We start from the raw sequence: 18745 nt of genomic DNA, 5'->3' as shown, positions 1-18745 counted from the left end.
GACGGGTGGTCCAATGTGGCCGTCCTTGGACAAAGCCACAAGCTCACTTTGGGTTTGATCTGCAGTTGCGCTCACCCCACGGGGGAAGTTTGATGGCTTTTTATATTCTGTGGGGTAACCAATCTTCCCCCCAAACTTTTTTTTGTAATCGTAAGATCCGGGATCTCCTGAATCTGAAAAGCTACCAAAACGCTCACCATCATGGAAGAAAAGACGCCCAAGGAGGCGCCTCCTCACTATGAGCATGCGGTCCAGGCCAATAAAGCAGAGCTGGATGAGGCGGCCAACGCTGATGCGCCTGAGCGCCGCCAGGCTATCGGTATCAATATCGTTCAGAATCCGTTGATGGTAAGCCCACAACTGAAGCCCCCAGTTTTTGGTAGTCACGTCGAGCACGAAAGCTGACTTCGACATTGTGTATATAGCGCAGCTCCAAGGAGCAGGCTATAATCGACGCCCGTGCATACGCCGAGTCACACAACATGAGTGAGTACGCCGACCTATTTGGTCGGGCTGCTGTGATTGCGCGGAGCCCTAACGACTTCCCGACGGCTACCGAGATTGACGAAGAGGAGCGCGCCGCGCTCACATACGAGAGGGACCATAAATGGCATGGTCCGAGAATGCTCTGGTACTCAATCGGTCTGTGTGCTGTCGGAGCCGCCACGCAAGGATGGGATCAGACTGGATCTAACGGTGCCAACTTGTCCTTCCACGAGGAATTCAATATTGACGGCAAAGGAAAGGATGAATGGATTGTGGGAATCGTCAACTCTATCATCTTCTTGACCGCGGGTCTTATGTGAGTATAGCACTAGTGAAGAAAATCTTCCTTGTAATCCTTTCTGACTGACCTTGTATATAGTGGTGCTTGGATTGTCGACCCGCTTAACCACTATCTAGGCCGACGAGGTGAGATTTTCGTCACTGCTCTGTGTCTCACCGCTACGCCAATTGGCTCTGGTTTCGCGCAGTCATGGCAAGGTCTTTTCGCTGCGCGATTTGTGATGGGTATCGGCATTGGGGCAAAGAACGCTACGGTGCCGATCTACTCGGCTGAGATGGCTCCGGCCCGAACTCGAGGTGCTCTTGTTATGTTCTGGCAACTTTGGGTCGTAGCTGGTTAGTATCGGTCCTCCCTCGTCGAGAAACAAGAAACATGGCTAACCTTCAGCGCAGGTATTTTCTTGGGCTTTGCTGCAAATGTTATTGTCAAAGACGTCAAAGACATCGCTTGGCGTCTCCAACTCGGTTCCGCGTTTATCCCATCTTTCATCCTCGGCGCCGGAATATATTTCTGTCCTGAGTCCCCTCGCTGGCTTATGAAGCATAATAGACACGCTGAGGGATTCAACTCGATGTTGCGCTTGCGAGCTCATCCAATCATTGCTGCGAGAGACTTCTATTATTCATACGTTATCTATGAAGAGGAACTCAAGGAGGCTCGTGGCGCAGGCTATTTCTCTCGTCTGTGGGATTGTTTTGCCGTCCCGAGGATCAGACGGGCTAATTATGGTGCCTCGACGGTTATGATTGCGCAACAAATGTGCGGTATCAACAGTAAGTCGTGTCTCTCTCAGTCAGAGTAGCCATCGCTAACACCTTTCAGTCATTTCTTTCTACAGCTCAACGATCTTCCGGGAGGTCGGATACACAGAGGACCAGGCGTTGTATGCCTCTCTTGGCTACGGTGCTATCCAGGTCGTGGCCACCATTCCTACTTTATTCCTGATCGATACCAAAGGCCGAAGAACACTGACGTTAATTGTAAGTCAGCTCAGAATTTATTGCGGAATATTACTGACTATTTTTCTTACAAAGACGTTCCCCTTCATGTGCATCTTCCTGCTAGCCGCTGGTCTCTCTCTTCTAAACAACACAGATAATCATGCCGCGATGATTGCACCGGTTGCCTTGTAAGTTTGATTATTTCCACTTTGTCTGAGCATAGACTGATTGATATCTCCGATTAGGTTTGTGTATCTATTCACTATTGCCTATTCCTTAGGTGAAGGACCAGTCGCTTTCCAATACTCCGCTGAGGTATTCCCGACCATTCAGCGAGAGCAAGGAATGGCGTGGGCTGTTTGCATCAACAACACTTTTGGTGAGTATTCAGGGCATCTAATCCACCGAACATGCCGTTAACAAAGTCCTCTGCAGCTGGCGTCCTCAGCCTGACTTTCCCTCGAATGATGACTGTAATGACCAAAACCGGTGCATGTAAGTTGACAACTTCTGGAATACGGTGTTTAGATTGCTAACCCTCGCGTTAGTTGGCTTCTATGCTGGTCTTAACCTCCTCGCATGGTTTATGATTTTCTGCTTTGTGAGGGAGACCAAGCAGCTAACTCTAGAGGAATTGGATCGTAAGTGGAGTTATGAATCTCAGTGAGAATACATACTAACATAGATCGCAGAGGTTTTCTCAGTGCCGACCAAGAAGTTCATTCACTACGAACTGACTGTGTGGCTTCCTTGGTGGATCAAGCGATATATCTTCAGACAGAATATCGAACGACCACCACCAATCATTGCACTGGGAGACCGGGTCAGATAAGTGGTCGCGGAGTTCTACGTACTTGCTTGATATCTTCACACTGCGACGGCTGGTTGGAGTTGATATCCTTTCTATCACTGGTAAACTGGTATTTTCATTATCCTACCTTATGAGGTAGAGTTGAACTACATGACAACTGCAATAATCCCGGTCGTTACATATGCAGAATACATTTCTAGTGTCGTTCCATGACTACATCTCAAGAGTGAATACAATACCTACCTAAGAAAGTAGGAAGAGGGACAAGATCTATATAACCAGACGTCTTAAAATGACCGTCTAAGAACACTACCTGCTATACTTCGTTATATCAACGGCTCTATAGTATCCAACAGTGATATCATTCCTATATCAGGCACTTGTTGGCAAGGGCGCAGGGCGTTCTTTGGCAGGAACGAACCAACACATCTCCAAATATTGAAACCCTTGAAGTCGAAGACGTTCTCCTCTCCATATTCTTCAATTTGTATTTTCATATTCACTACAGTCATGGACCAAACATGGACAGAATGGCAACATATGATCAAAAGCCTCAATGAAGGGCCGGGGGCTTCAAGCACGCATATACCAGCTAAACTCCCAGCCCCTCCGCCCAACATTCCATTCACCCCGCATCTTGAAAGAGTCCATCATATGTTCCTACATGCGCTAAAGCTTGATGTACATTCATTGGTTTGGCCATCTGCCTGGTTCCCAGGGGATGAGCGACTATGCCCCTTATCGCTCCACCCTTGGCTTGAATTCCCTCAACACCAAGAAGCGATGTGGAAGAAAATCTGCCAGGCGCCCGAGTTGGTTACTCCATGGGTCTTTCCCTCGCAAACCCCCATGCAATACACTGCTCATCACCTGCAATGGTACACGGTGCATTCGGAAGACACTTTGAAGCAATTTGCACACAGAACACTGGACGATTTCCTCGCGATGATTATTGATTTTATGGGACGTGAGGACAGACTGCGATACGGTTTTAGTGTCCGCGGGCGACTGAAGATCGACCACCCGAGTGATTGCTGCGTTTCTGTTACGAAGTTTGGATTCCAAGAGCCAGCGTACGCTGTCCTGTACATCCCAGGCTATTGTCTGACTGTGCCCGAACTGGTCGCAGGGTTGCGTACGACATCACCGACGGAGGCTCTCGACAAGGAACCCAATACATTTGAGGAACATGCCGCTAACATGGTGATCCGTGTGATCGCCCGACTTTATTCTCGAATGATTTGCTCTGGGCGCCGGTATGGGTATATCTATACAGGAGAAGCCTTGGTATTTCTTCACATCACCCCAGAAGACTCTTCCGCTGTCGAACACTACCTCTGTATTCCTGCTCGAGACGTCATTTCTCATGGTTACGATACGCGTTCACACTGGGTTCGCCTTACGGCTTTGGGCCAAGTCCTCGGTTTCACCCTACAGTCTTTAGCGGCCAGTCCACCATCGCAAGAATGGCATGATGCGGTCTATCAAGCCTATCGTCCACTCAAAGACGATCACTCAGTCTACATGCCCCAAGCCCCGGATGAAATTCGGTTCCGTCCACCAGTAGAGTTCATTTACGAAAACTCATTCTGGCCTGGCTTCTGGCAGAAAAATGTGGGTGATGTCATAGTACCGGTATTTGATGAAAGCCCTACTTCAGAATCCTCCGGGAGGTTGTCAGATGTTTACAAGCCTTACTGTACCCAGGCATGCCTCCGTGGCACCTTTGAAAAGGACATTCTGGATGAAAACTGTCCGAATGTTGCTGAGCACGGCGCAGAAAGACATCAAATCAGCGCAGAGGATATATGTGAGAGAATGAGTGAGCAGCTTCGGAAGAATCGGTACACAGGATTTCAGCAGCTGCACATCATTGGTCGAACCTGTTATCTACTAAAAGTTACGTTGCTGTCTCATGGGTACACGATGTTGATCAAGGCTACTGGCGCCAGCAAGTCCCACAGGATCCACGCCGAATTGCGCAACTATCAGAATCTGATGCCATTGCAGGGATCCCAAATTCCTGTATGTCTTGGGATGTTTTCGCCTAAGATCCCATATTGGTATCATGGAGTTGACATGAGATACATGCTGCTGCTCAGCTGGTCTGGAATCCGAACAGATCAAGATGCCGTTGTCGAAGTGTGTCAATACCTTGAACAGGAGACGCAAAAGCTTGAGGGCACACTTCAAGAACATGGAGTTGTTCAGAAAGATACATCCTTCCGCAACGTACTGTGGAATCCCACATCACAATCCTTTGTGATGATTGACCTAGAAGATTTGAAGTGGCTGAATGGAACTCCAGAGGGGTCCGAGAGGCATGGAAGCCAGCAGACTCAATCCAACACAGACTGATGCGGTCTATTGACTGAATACCTTGGAGATGATGAGTAATTTCGGTTTTGGCACTCACAGAAGATATTGTGAGCAAGGATTGGTTTGGAAGAAAAGGCATCGCAAAGAATTCTATATTTATCCTTAACGCTATCTTTATTCTGGATGCCACCTTGGTGCCTGTGAAGGCTTGGACCCTGTATAATATGGTCGCAGTGCGAGAAATCAAACCAAAAATTGAGATCATTCCAAATCAAATGTCTAGTAACATATATTAGCACTGGACGATCATTAATCGGCACTGGGTATAAACATACCATATCAAACCAGACACCACCTGCAAAGTTAGACTGGCTTTTCCCTTGGTTCTTGAATCCAACACTCTCATAAAATTTCACCAAGTAATCATGCGCAATAAGCACAACCTTGCTCGCCCCAAAACAACCCCTCCCAAGATGCTCAAGGTACGCCCGGACAAGAGCTCTCCCAACCTTCTTTCCCTGATACTCCGGCGAAATAGCAACAGAGTGAATTGCAACGCTATCACCATACTTATGATTCCCAATTAACTCGTCGTCAACGAAGACAGGCTCACCATCCAGTGACCGCCAATTCTCCGGCATTGCCATCGACCCGTCGGTGATACGAGTATAAGGAGAGCGAACTGCAATGACATGCCCAATGAGCGTGGGCGAAGCTGGGTCTTGCTCATTCTCAATAAAAAGACCCAGGCATAGCTCCGGGCATGCTCCCAGGCGATAGCAGAACTTGCACAGTGTCAGAAGAAGCAATCTTTGGAACTAACTCGCTCCGCTCTGGCTCTGGCTTACCTTTTCCTCTGAGCATCGCTCCGCCTCTGTAAATGCTTCTTCGACGGCTACACAGATCTTCACGTCGTCCTTGCTCAGAGTCCGGGTGAAGGCATTGGATCCGCCGAGGCCCGGGATATGGATGTTGGTTTTGTGCATGGTGTGATGGTTAAATTAAGTCGTGAGGATGGGTAATAAGTTGGAATAGGAGATATGAAGTCAATTTAATATGCGGGTCAAGAGGATAGAATCAATTGCCCTTCAACTGAGTCAAGGCCATCTCTATATATCGGCGGGTGGAGTATGACAGAACGGAGTATTCGGACCGGAGTGTTCGGCGTGGGAGCCCCGAGGGACGACCTCCAGAGTCGATCACTACGGAAAACGTGAAGTCCGGAGAAAAAGTGGACATTTAACCTTATTGATTTCATGCGTTAATCGGAGATGGTCGAGAACCTGACGCCCTATTAACTACATGTACACCGCTACTGTGTAGTAGTGGATATCATACACTATATCATGGTCAATGCTGGCGTCCGCATAACATTCCCTAGGATTCATGTTATCTACTATATTGCTCAGGTATATCTGAGGCAAAAATGATGCCGGTCAGTTTTTCTTCTGTTGTCTGGGTGTCATTGTTGACAAGATCAGAAACTATGTAGTCTTACACTTACCCAGGATAGGATCGGAGATGAGATAATGTACAAATTGAACTGCTAATATTACATACTGTGGCTTCCAGTCATTCACAGTTTCGCCAACAAGGACTCGACAAATGTGCGGAGTCCATCCAATGACACATCCTCCTTCACGTCCAGCCGACGACACTGCACTTCCAAGGTCTCTTTCTTCTTCCATCCATTTCCAACAACAACAATAATAGGGTATCCAATCAAGTCTGCATCGCCAAGTTTCCAGCCCATACCCTTATCCCGGTCATCGAGGATAACATCGAGTGACGCCGCGGCGCCGCCGGTAAGACTATCATACACCTGATCTGCAACGGTCTCCAGCCCCTTTCCTGAGACCACCACAACCTCGTAGGGCGCCATAGCACGCGGCCAATTGAGCCCCTTGGAATCAGCAAGTCGATTTGCCACTGCAGAGATCATACGCGAGACGCCGATACCATGACATCCCATCTGCATGGGCACGATCTGTTCCTTGGCAGAAGATTTCGCATCTAGCTCCGAAGATCCCTCCAGAAGAGCAGAGTTGACAGAAACAGACGCATTGAGGACTTTGCTGTACCGCGTTCCTAGGTGGAATGTGTGTCCTAGTTCCACGGCCGAGTGGCTGGTTAACGATCCATGCGCGCACTGCGAGCATCGGTCTCCGTCATGCACGCGGACAAGGCTGAGTTTGTTTGAAGTCCCAGGGAATCGGTCCAGCTTGGAGTAATCTATATCCGAGGCTGTGCAGCCAGCTTGCTGGAGAAGATCACTCAGCGGTGGACGCTGGTATACCCGGACCTGTGAGTCGTATAGATCCAATACACGCGGCTTGTGTGCGGGGGACTTGTTTGCCTTTAGGTGGGCGGTCCATCGTTCTAGGGGGTTCTCCACGCTCAGATCGAGGTCAATACCAGCGGCGGTCGCCACTGCCTTGACGGCGTGTGAATTAATATGGCGCTCAACGGGCTCTGTCGCGCCGTTCTGCATCGAAAATTTGGGATGCCAGCTCCGCACGATGGTGTTGTTATCATGAGAGATGGCCATCCACATGCCGGTTGAGATTGTGGGCCCGCCTTCGACAGGTGCATCATCTGTCTGGAAGCCAGGTGCCGTGTTCTGTTCGGACTCCTCAAAGCTGTGCGTCTTGCCATCTGCGAGTTCTTCGTTATAGACATGGTCACAGTGCGAGCAGCTGACCACTTCGTCCTCGCCCTTCGGACTGATGAAGTGGTACTCATGGCTCAATGAGCCGCCCATATTCCCCGAGTCTGCTGCCGCAACTAGGTAGGGGATCTTGAGTTCATTAAATAATTCTGTGTAGGCACTTTTGACTGCATCGTATGTTTTCAATGCTTCGTCGACACTGTAGTCGAAAGTATAGAGGTCTTTCATGATAAACTCTCGCCCACGAAGCAGGCCCTGTCTAGGCCGGGCCTCATCTCTGTACTTTCGCGCTTCAGCCATGTTAGCGCAGTTTATAAACAAATAAAGATGGAGACTCACAGATTTGATACACCCGTAGAGGCAGGCTCTTGTATGATGTTGTCAGATGCCCCACAAGTGTTGTAATTTCTTCCTCGTGTGTCGGGGCCAGGAGAAATGGGGTGCCTTTCCGATCATTGAATCGGAACAGCTATGATGTATGTCAGTGACATTATGCAAGACGTTGGGTATGATCTATGATAAACCTACTTCTGAGCCGTCAGTCAGTCTGCCAGACTGTTTCCAGAGCTCTTGCGAGGATATTGAGGACAAAGAAACCTTGGATGCGCCTAAATTTGCTTTAGTTGCCATCTCATGACAAAGACAGGGTATATCCCGTACCAAGTGAGCTCATATGCTTGTCAATCAGATGCTCTAGCTTATCTTGGACACGTAAACCAAGTGGGAGCAAATGGAAAACCCCAGAATATGCCTGGAAGGCCGTCAGAGATACTTAATTGGATAAAAAGATATGATTGCTCACCTGCCGGAGAAAGCCAGCCCGGACCAGCAAGTCATTGGCATCCTCTAGATCCCTGTTAACATCTGATGATGGTCAATTTCCTATCGGGTTCGTGGATGGCGTACCCTTTTCACCATCAACGGGCTTCTTGGAGATTCCACCAGTAGGGATCCAGATATTTGAGACACGGCTTCTGCCGTCAACCTATGTCGAGTCAGTACTCACTGTCAAGCGGATTCAATAAATCTTTTGGAAGCACGTACGTGAATATTGCATTGCTGAACGCGCAGGCTCAGCGCTAGCCGCCGCCCAGCTATGCGCCCCGATAGAGGTCGTATCCTAGAAATCATCGATCAAGATGCTTTAGGTCGTCAAAATCTATAATTTCCGCAATTGACCAGCAGGCTAGACGCAAAACAAGTTGTAGAGCAAGTCGAGTGTCCCTTCTCCGATGTTTCTTATCGCGTTGGTCCGAGCGCCCCGATAACCCGCCGCAAAAGATTTCTCCGTTTAATTTTCTTTCCTCCATCATTCAATCCCAAAACACAACACAGCATGGCTGCGGGGAAAGGAAAGCGCTCTTCGGGCGCAAATGAGGTTGCTCCTGCGACAAGCACCTCAGCTCCCGCTACTGAAACCACGCCATCCATGCCGGACGAGAGCGCCTTCGCAGGTCTACGACAGAAAATCGAACAGCGTTTGAAGAACCAGAATCAGAGCACTGGGAAGGGCAAGAAGGATAATACCAAACCATCAGCCCCTGCCGCCAATGCTTCCGCAAATAAAGGAAAGCAATCCCCCGCCAAGCCCAGCCGCCCTCAGGATTCTGCGCAAGGCAAGAAGCGGGATCGCAACGGCGAGGTCATTGCTCGCGAACAGAACAATGGTGGAATGAACAAGCAAGAAAAGCCTAAGGGTGGCAAGAAGAGCAACGAGGACGAAACACTCCGCCAAGAAATTATGGCTATGGGTGGTACTGAGGAGGATCTTGATCTTCTTGCTGGTGTCGACTCTGAGTCTGAGGTTGAGGGCGAGTCCGGCAACGTTGACGATGATCTTCGGAAGCAGCTCTCTAGCATGTTGGAGGCTGCAGGTCACGTCGTGCCCGAGGATCTAGCAGATGACGAAGTCGAAGAAGACGAAATCGAAGACGACGAAGAGGAAGTTGAGAGCGAGGATGATCTCGAGAACAGCGAAGACAATGCAGAGAGCAGCGGGCCGGAATCCGATATTGAGGAAGCCCCCGCTCCTAGGATAAAGGACAATGAATCTGTCGTGCCTAAGGAGTATTTAAAGCTGGTAAGTTGTGCACCAGTCCAGCACCGCAAGGCTTTTGCTAACATGATCATTATAGAATGTTCTTCCTCGGTCCGATTGGTACAATATCCCTACGCCCTCCGCCGCCGCCGACACGAAACACATGAACGCTTTGCCCCGCCACCTTATGGAGCGCGTTCACGAGCTTGCCAACAAATTGCTGCAGGAAGAAAACGAGGAGTATGCGGCGGCCCAGAGAGCATCTGCTTCTTCTTCCCACAAGTTCTACTCAACCATCATGGCGTCCGGTACCCTGAGCGATAAAATTTCCGCGTTGACCCTTAACATTCAAGAGTCGCCCCTGCACAACACCAAGGCACTGGAGACCTTGATTGGTCTGGGAAAGAAACGTAGTCGTGCACAGGCTGTTGAAGTTCTGCGATCCTTGAAGGATATGTTCGCACAGGGTACCTTGCTGCCCAGCGACCGACGATTGAAGTCTTTCACCAATCAGCCTGGGCTCGTCGCAGCATTCCAAGGCGCCGGTGGGCGGTGGAATGAGAAAGACCCTCTCCCGGGTGGCTTGAAAAAGAGCGAACTCATTGTGTGGGCCTTTGAAAACATTGTAAAAGATCAATTCTTCGAAGTCATCAAGATTCTGGAGATTTGGTGCAATGACGAGATCGAATTCTCACGGACTCGAGCGGTCAGCTATGTCTACGAACTTCTCAAGGAGAAGCCCGAGCAGGAGACCAATCTTCTACGACTTTTGGTCAATAAGCTCGGAGACCCGGGCAAGAAGATTGCCTCTCGAGCATCATACCTGCTGCTACAACTGATGCAGTCGCATCCTATGATGAAGCCAATCATCATCAAGGCAGTGGAGGAAGTGCTGTTCCGACCTGGTCAGAGCTCTCACGCCAAGTATTATGCTATCATCACTCTGAACCAGACCATCTTGAGAGTTAAGGAAGAAAAGGTGGCTGCTCAGCTGTTGGACATCTACTTTGGACTGTTCCTCGTACTTTTGAAGCCTTCCCACCAGGGCAAGCCTGCTCCCAAGGGGAAATACAACAAGCATGGAAAAGGACCGAAGGGCAAGGGCAACGACGATGCTGCCAAGGGACAGGCCCAGGACGACGAAATGCGGGAGAAGCTGATCTCTGGTGTCTTGACCGGTGTCAACCGTGCTTATCCCTTCACTGACAATGATTCCGAACGGTATGTCTTTCCTAACATTCTATTTCTCCACGCAATGTACTAACTCCTACTAGCATGTCGAAACACCTCGACACCTTATTCCGTATTACACACTCCTCGAACTTTAACACCAGCATCCAAGCCCTCATGCTGATCCAACAGCTCACGGTGTCTAACCAAGTCTCCGGTGATCGTTTCTACCGCACCCTGTACGAGTCCTTGCTCGACCCCCGCGTTGCCACCTCATCAAAGCAATCTCTCTACCTGAATCTCCTGTACAAGTCTCTCAAGAACGATTTGAACGTCCGCCGAGTCAAGGCATTTGTCAAGCGTCTTGTCCAGGTACTCGGCATGCACCAGCCCTCGTTCATCTGCGGTGTTTTCTTCATGATCCGGGAGCTTGAGAAGACCTTCACAGGTCTCTCTGCCTTGGCCGATCAGCCAGAGGAGAACGATGATGACGATGAAGAGGTCTTCCGTGATGTCCCAGATGAGGATGATGAAGAGCTGGAACCTGCTCCTGTTGTCGAAGCCAAGAAGCAGAACAACGTATACGACCCTCGCAAGCGAGACCCCGAGCACAGCAATGCCGACCGGAGCTGTCTTTGGGAATTGCTGCCTTTCACCTCTCACTTCCATCCTTCCGTCTCTCTTAACGCTACCAATCTGCTTGAGCACAACCCCATGAGTGGCAAGCCAGATCTGACTTTGCACACTCTGACTCACTTCCTCGACCGCTTCGTGTACCGCACGCCCAAGGCCAACGCCAGCTCCCGCGGTGCTTCTATCATGCAGCCCCTGGGTGGTGGTGAAGCTGCCGACCGGTTGGTGGAGGCAGGCAAGAAGGCACAGAACCAGCTGCCGCTCAACACCGAAGCCTTCTGGAAGAAGAAGGCTGACGATGTTGCCGCGGAGGATGTCTTCTTCCACGAATACTTCACTCGTGTCAACAAGGACAAGGAGAAGGTGCGTTCGAAGAAGAGCAAGGACGTCGATGCCGATGATCACTCCGACGAGGGTCTTAGCGGCGACGAGGACGAGATCTGGAAAGCTCTGGTCGACTCTCGTCCCGAGCTGGAAGCCGACGAGGACAGCGACGACGATCTGGACATGTCCGATTTGGAATCCGCCTTTGGCTCCGACGAAGAAGATGGGGAAGGCGCAGACGAGGACGACTCCGACGGCGGTGTTATCTTCAACGACGAGTCCGATGTTCCTTCCGACGAGGAAATGGCCGAGTTCAGCGAGCCCGAGGAAGCCGCGCCCCCCGCCAAGACCAAGAAGGCGGACAAGAAGCCCTCCAAGGAAGCCGAGGAGGACTCCGACGACTTCGATATGGATGTCTCCGACGACGATGCCTTCATCGACAGCGACGAGGATCTGCCATCGGATATGGAATTGGGTGGAGTCGATCTCGAAGAGCCCGAGAAGCCCGATGCTGCGCCCGAGTCGAACCGCAGCAAGCGTCGCAAGCTCAAGCAGCTGCCCACTTTCGCCTCTGCGGACGACTACGCTGCGCTGCTGGAGAACGAGGACTTGGGAATGTAATCTATTCTTGCACAAAAAAGAGTCGGGTTATTTCTTACCCCCCGTGGGGGCCAAAAATCAATGTTCCTGTTTTGCATCTGGAGTTACAGGTTGCACACATTCTGCTTTTCTTATTTTTTTATTTCCATTGTTGTCTATACATATCTATCCTATCTATCTTTCTGGTCTCTGGACGCAGTCAATACAAGCTCTTTGGAATAATGCCCAGGAGATACCAAGGACCAAAACCAAGCCTTACCCCTCTCTCTCGGCAAAAGTAAGCAGTCTTATAGGACAACCCCGAGGTCCAATCATAGCGTACAATATAGACATTATACGAAATACGGAATACGGAATAGCGTGAATTTGGCTTTTAGCAGTGTTGCAAGGGGTACCTAGGTTACCTACAACCTCTTACAATATAAGTACGGAATACTCCGTATGAAATGTCTCAAAACCATGTCTAAATATCGCGCATAATAATTTCATACCCTAGCGTATTAAACAACCAGGGCATCCAAATAAGCTCAAATCTTGTGTGGCTTGAAAGCCCCCCAAATCACTCGACACCATACGAAGTAAGCCGTGTGGACCTTGATGCCATCGCTGCGGGTTCGCACGCAAGAATGGCTGCTGGAGCCGAGGCCAGAACGGTTCAATGGTCAAGGATTGTCCTTTTGCCGTTTTTGTACGTACTGAGTACAGAGTAGTATTCAGCGCTTTCTTGGATACCGTGCTGGGTATATACAATATGATTGACTGGCTTAGCACTGGAGGCGTTGTCGCATACAGCATACACCATCCATGTCTGAAGACCTCCGAGAGGCAAGGGGCCTGGGGCCCCGGGGCCAGACCCTGAGTCAGCAACACGTGGGACTTTTGCCTCAGGCAGAATAGAAATATACAGAAAAACGTCCACATTGACAAATTTCCGATCTTTACAGCCAAATCGAGATCAAAAAATGAAATCCCTGACCAAATACCATGTTTCCACTATTCCTGGCTGAACCCATGTTCACGAGGCGTGGTATGCATGGATTCGAATCTTGACGATGGATTCATTCGACAGCCATCCGCATGCGGGGCCGTCACGGTCCACTCAACGCATCGAATAACGCATATGATATGGGGGGCGCAACCGACTTTGCCTTAGTTGGGTTTAGGTACATTCTGAAAGTTCCAATCAAATGGCAATCGTATATCGTGGCTTAGGGAAAAGCGGATTCGGGATGCCCGTGGAGTTTGATATCGAGGGAAAAAAATAGAAAAGAGGACAAAGTCACTTTGTAGATGTACTCGGAGTATATCATAGACCATTCATAGACTATGGGATGCCACCAAGTCCAGTGGTAATCGATGATGACTTCCAGGGTTCATCTCAGGTCCAAAACACCCTTGGCACAAGTCATAAGCCCGTGGCTGAACGCTTCGCCTATTGCGGCTGATGCTTGGCTGTTGTAACGTCATATCTCTCTTCCTTTCTGGGTTGATTTTTTCCTTTTCTCCCTTTTTTACCGGTTGATGGAAGAATTCGAGTGGAGATCGGAAATGTCGGTATTCTCCAGATATTCCAGATATTATAAAGGAATTAAATAGATTACGATGCGATGGTATTCGACTATACCAGCTATACCTTCGAGTTTTTATTTTATTTTTGGATTTCTTCCCTTTCTTCCTTTTCTTCTTTTTCTTCCTTTGATCTCCTCGTCTTCCTCTTCAGTCCTGCGAATATTGCGTGCAGTTCAATACCACTTCAGGTACCCGCATTTGCCCTAATCCGTCCAGCTCTGGTCGCTTCACCTTCCAATACGCCGATCCCTCCAGAATTTGATTATTTGAGTGTAAGTGTCTGGTCGCTGCATTTGTCTTGGGGCAAAAAAAAAAAACAAACACAGAAAAAGAACACAATCCGCTTACGCGCGACCAGTATCGCATCAATTATCCTCTCGAGGAGCATTACATGCATCCGCAGGTCTTCAACTCGCCTCTCGACTCCACCGAGTTACAACAAGCGCGGTTCATCCGCTCTTTAACATACGAAAATGGCTGGTCCAAATGAATCGCCCAATCCTGTCAGCTGGGACCATGACCGGGACCGCGACAGCCCCGAGCTCTCCGATAAGTCCGAGCAGGATCCCAAGCTGAAGGACTTCGACATAGAGGGGCAGGGTCGTCGCGGCTCGCAGCATCATGTCACTGCCATCGACTCATCGTCTACGACAGAAAGCATCGGTCGCCAGATTGAGCTGGAGTCGGACAACACAATCAAATATCGCACGTGTAGTTGGCAAAAGGTGCGCTTGGGACCGATAAGCAAGTTGGGACCCCATTGACTGATCTTTTCTTTGCAGACTGCTGCATTGCTCTTTTCTGAGTACATCTGTCTGGCTATTATGTCCTTCCCCTGGTCGTACTCAATTCTGGGTCTGGTTCCCGGTTTAATCTTGACCGTGGTTATTGCCGGTATTGTCCTGTACACTTCGCTGATCACCTGGTATGATATCCTGCGCAATGGCTGCAAGCCCGCGACCAATCGCGGTGTTAATTTTTGTATAGGAGATTCTGTCTGCGACACCCGGAAGTCCGCGACGTTTGCGACATCGGTCAGTATCTGTTCTGGGACTCCAAGATTGCGTGGTGGGCCACAGCAGTCATGTTCCTCCTGAACAACACTTTCATCCAGGGCCTGCACTGTGTGGTGGGTGCCGAGTACTTGAACACGATGTCCAACGGCGCAGTATGCACAGTCGTCTTCTCGTTCATCGTCGCTATCATTTCCTGGATTTTCTCACTGCCCCGAACATTCAGCACGCTGTCCAAAGTCGCAACCCTCTCAGCATTCTTCACCTTCATCTCCGTCATTCTAGCTGCCGTGTTCGCTGCAGTCGAAGACCACCCGGCAGGGTACACGCCCGCACTGGGAGAGCCCATTGTGCTCGTCATCCCGGCCAAGGGCACCTCATTTGTCAAGGGCATGAATGCCTTTTTGAACATCAGCTACACCTTCATTGGCCAAATCACGCTCCCCAGTTTCATTGCCGAGATGAAAGAGCCCCGCGACTTCTGGAAGTCCGTGACAGCCGTGACAATCGCCGAGATCATCGTGTTCAGCGTCGTCGGCGCGGTCACCTACGTCTATGTCGGCAACCAGTACATGATTTCCCCGGCCTTCGGCTCCATCGGCGACGACGTGTTCAAGAAGGTCTCGTTCTCATTCATGATCCCGACTATCATTTTCCTGGGCGTGCTGTACGCCTCCGTCTCAGCCCGTTTCATCTTCTTCCGTCTGTTCGAGGGCACCCGCCACAAGGGCAACAACACTCTCGTCGGCTGGGCTGCCTGGGGTGGCATTCTTGCCGCACTTTGGCTTGCCGCCTTTATCGTTGCTGAGGTCATTCCATTCTTCTCTGGCTTGTTGTCTATCATGAGCTCCCTCTTTGATTCCTTCTTCGGCTTCATCTTCTGGGGTACCGCTTACATCCGCATGCGTTCTGCGGATCACGGACCTCGTTTCTTTATGGTCCGTGGGATTCGCGGCTGGGTCGGATTCATTTTTAATGTCTTCTTAATTCTCGTTGGTTTCTTCTTCTTGGGACCTGGAACATACGTAAGTGATGTGTCCCTTGTCTGGCGTGCTTCGGCTTGCCTTATTCTTGTCTCCCTCGTTCTCTTGCTAACATACATGTTCCTACTAGGCCGCTGTTATGTCCGTGGTTACCAGCTACCAAGAAGGGACTGTTGGCGGCGTTTTCACATGTGCTAGCAACGCACTGTAGACCCCCTGCAGGGCGGGGAGTTTGTTACATCTTTTTTATCTTCGTCTTCGCATTTGAATCTATTGTGCACGTTTCCCGATAGACTGGGTCGTAGACTCCGGTGACTTCATGACTATGATGACCCAGAAAAGCAATGTGGTGGATAATCCTGGGCTTTTACCACTCGAGCATCTCTGAGGTATAGGAATACCTAGGTAGCTTTTCTAGATGCTGATTCCACGGGCTTTCAATTGCTTTGTATACCCTGCTGGAAAAGGGCGGATTATGGGACTTGCTCCCACTATATGTATATTTTATCCCTGCGTCATTTGCAGCGTTTGCCATCTTTAATTCGATGCAGGGCGATCGGTTTGGAGGCTACAATTTGGCTCTCCGGGTTTGGTTTGCCATCGCCGCGGCAATACTCCGATGGCCTTTGGTCTACCAATCAATATAGCCATGTACCTGAGTTGTACTGGAATGCAACCGCCACTGGCGGAACATGTAGACGGGAACTCACCGAGTATTATACAATGCACCATAGTTCTTACGTTAGAAAACAGTCCAGTGTCTATAAGATGTACATCGCCAACAGGTCCTCTAGAATGTCCAAATCGGGAAATGAGCTACTCCCCGATCGCCTATCACCACGTGATTTTCCCGCCATGCTTCCCCGACGGCGGCTTGGTGACTTCTCGCGGTTCATTTATTTCTCTTTTTCTCTTTTCCTTTTGTTAATTCAATTCCTCCAGCATTGATTTACTATGTCAAGTGTCCGTATTCTCACACGAGGTGCTGACCTCGCCGTCGCGAGGGCCGCCACCCTCAACCTTCCCCGCGCCTCTATCGGCTCCACTGTACTTCGGCGGGAGCTCTCCTCCGCGGCTATCGTGCGACCAACAGTCCTTCGGTCATTGAGAACCAATGCTCCAGTTGCAGCCGTAGCTTCGCGTGCTGCCAATCAGGCTGTGCGGTATGCGTCTAGCTCCAGCGAGCCCCTCAGCAAGACGCAGTTGTATGACTTGCATGTTGAGCACGGTGCCAAGATGGTGCCCTTCGCTGGGTTCGATATGCCTTTGCAGTACGCGGATCTGAGCCATGTGGAAAGCCACATGTGGACTCGCGAGAAGGCCAGTCTTTTCGACGTAAGCCACATGTAAGTCACCCTTCTCCGAGCCAAAGCAAACCCGCAATGGCTGACCGACTTCCCCATCCACAGGGTCCAGCACCAACTCAGCGGCCCCGGAGCCATTGACCTACTGAAGAAGGTGACTCCTTCCTCAGTAGACAAGCTAGCCCCAAACACCTCCTCCCTCTCCTGCCTCCTTGAAGAAGGCACCGGCGGCATGATCGACGACTGCGTTATCACCCGCCGCGGCGAAGACACCTTCTACTTCGTCACGAACGCCGGCCGTCGCACAGAGGATCTGGCCTTCTTAACCGCTGAGATCGACGCCTACCGCTCCAAGCACGGCGCCGACAGCCTGAAGTGGGAGATCCTCGCCGACCGCGCGCTGGTCGCGCTGCAAGGGCCCCTCGCCGCCTCTGTCCTCCAACCTCTCATCCACACCGCAAACACCCCCGCCTCCGAAACCGACCTAAGCACCCTCTACTTCGGCACTTGCCGCGAGCTGTACCTCACCCTACCCGACGGCAGCGCAACCGCACACCCCCTCCTCATCTCCCGCACCGGCTACACCGGCGAAGACGGCTTCGAGATCTCCATCCCGACCTCCGGCGCCCCATCCCTCCCCCGACAAGTCACTGAGCTTCTCCTTGCCGACAGCAGCAAGTCCCGTCTTGCCGGTCTGGCAGCCCGTGACTCCCTCCGTCTTGAGGCTGGCATGTGTCTCTACGGCCACGACATCTCCACCGCGCAGACTCCCCCGCCGCGGCTCTCGGCTGGGTCGTCGGCCGTGACCGTCGCGATCCTGCAACTGCTACCTTCAATGGTGCTTCCGTTATCCTCCCCCAGCTCGCCAGCCCGAAGTCTATCCCTCAGCGTCGCGTCGGCCTATCCGTCGAGAAGGGACCCCCTGCTCGCGAAGGCGCTGTCGTCGTCGATATCTCTGACCCCGCCAACCCCGTTGATGTCGGCGTTGTCACTTCCGGTCTACCGAGTCCGTCCCTCGGTGGTGCCAATATTGCTATGGCGTATGTTAAGCAAGGGCTGCACACCAAGGGTACCGAGCTTGCTGTTAAGGTCCGCAATAAGGTCCGCAAGGCTACTGTTGTTGGTATGCCTTGGGTTCCGAGCAAGTTCTATCGTCCTCAGTAGAGGATAGAAGCTCAGCTCTTCTCCTTGGATTGTTGGTTTGTGCTTTTCCATTTTTTGTTCCTTTCTGAAATGGAGGAACTCGTGCGAAAGACTAGCGTTTTGATGATTTTATCACTTGGCCTTTGTATATATGTTTTCTGATTTCACGACTGATATTCATCATATCAAAAGATTCTTTTCTTTCTCGTTTTTATTCTATGTTAGCTCTGCTCACCAAAATGTGTATATGGACCAGCTTCGTTCATTGCCGACTATATAAAAATGTGTAGACATAAACTACTCAAAACCTATCCCAAATTTCAAAGGTAGATGCAAGAATTATACATTAAGGCAAGCAAATGAGTATTGGTATAAGGCTAAAACTACCTACCGAGTGCAGATTATACGCACACGGCTACTGACAGGTAGCAGAGCAACAAAT

At 50.4% G+C, this 18745-nt stretch overlaps 7 protein-coding genes across 7 annotated transcripts; 5 read left to right on the top strand and 2 right to left on the bottom strand.

Annotated features, from left to right (window-relative positions):
• Positions 1–201: 201 nt before the first annotated feature.
• Positions 202–2560, top strand: N7525_010999 (uncharacterized protein; the record flags this gene model as incomplete). The annotated part of the gene is made up of 10 exons (XM_061215312.1): positions 202–348; positions 426–802; positions 866–1122; positions 1180–1560; positions 1610–1767; positions 1822–1916; positions 1974–2107; positions 2164–2223; positions 2277–2369; positions 2421–2560. 10 exons carry the CDS (start codon positions 202–204, stop codon positions 2558–2560), a joined length of 1842 nt encoding a protein of 613 aa, XP_061067824.1.
• Positions 2561–3322: 762 nt separating this feature from the next.
• On the top strand, positions 3323–4897 carry N7525_010998 (uncharacterized protein; the record flags this gene model as incomplete). The annotated part of the gene is made up of 1 exon (XM_002561021.2): positions 3323–4897. One exon carries the CDS (start codon positions 3323–3325, stop codon positions 4895–4897), a length of 1575 nt encoding a protein of 524 aa, XP_002561067.2.
• A 222-nt stretch (positions 4898–5119) lies between these two features.
• On the bottom strand, positions 5120–5844 carry N7525_010997 (uncharacterized protein; the record flags this gene model as incomplete). Its single annotated transcript, XM_002561022.1, has 3 exons — positions 5120–5137; positions 5194–5643; positions 5707–5844. The coding sequence occupies 3 exons, from the start codon at positions 5842–5844 to the stop codon at positions 5120–5122; spliced, it is 606 nt and encodes a 201-aa protein (XP_002561068.1).
• Positions 5845–6434: 590 nt separating this feature from the next.
• On the bottom strand, positions 6435–8657 carry N7525_010996 (putative proline--tRNA ligase AIM10; the record flags this gene model as incomplete). The annotated part of the gene is made up of 7 exons (XM_002561023.1): positions 6435–7816; positions 7866–7995; positions 8055–8134; positions 8187–8277; positions 8329–8372; positions 8433–8511; positions 8571–8657. 7 exons carry the CDS (start codon positions 8655–8657, stop codon positions 6435–6437), a joined length of 1893 nt encoding a protein of 630 aa, XP_002561069.1.
• A 205-nt stretch (positions 8658–8862) lies between these two features.
• On the top strand, positions 8863–12312 carry N7525_010995 (RNA-binding ribosome biosynthesis protein MAK21; the record flags this gene model as incomplete). Its single annotated transcript, XM_061215311.1, has 3 exons — positions 8863–9606; positions 9662–10785; positions 10839–12312. 3 exons carry the CDS (start codon positions 8863–8865, stop codon positions 12310–12312), a joined length of 3342 nt encoding a protein of 1113 aa, XP_061067823.1.
• Positions 12313–14333: 2021 nt separating this feature from the next.
• Positions 14334–16067, top strand: N7525_010994 (putative neutral amino acid permease; the record flags this gene model as incomplete). The annotated part of the gene is made up of 4 exons (XM_002561025.1): positions 14334–14585; positions 14643–14785; positions 14848–15898; positions 15987–16067. 4 exons carry the CDS (start codon positions 14334–14336, stop codon positions 16065–16067), a joined length of 1527 nt encoding a protein of 508 aa, XP_002561071.1.
• Positions 16068–16810: 743 nt separating this feature from the next.
• Positions 16811–18324, top strand: N7525_010993 (glycine decarboxylase subunit T; the record flags this gene model as incomplete). The annotated part of the gene is made up of 3 exons (XM_061215310.1): positions 16811–17202; positions 17266–17998; positions 18022–18324. The coding sequence occupies 3 exons, from the start codon at positions 16811–16813 to the stop codon at positions 18322–18324; spliced, it is 1428 nt and encodes a 475-aa protein (XP_061067822.1).
• Positions 18325–18745: the final 421 nt, after the last annotated feature.

The sequence above is a fragment of the Penicillium rubens genome (genome assembly GCF_028828025.1).
Source record: "Penicillium rubens strain IBT 27055 chromosome Unknown utg000004l_segment0_segment0, whole genome shotgun sequence".
Lineage (NCBI taxonomy): Eukaryota > Fungi > Ascomycota > Eurotiomycetes > Eurotiales > Aspergillaceae > Penicillium > Penicillium rubens.
This window is presented reverse-complemented; position numbering and strand designations above follow the sequence as displayed.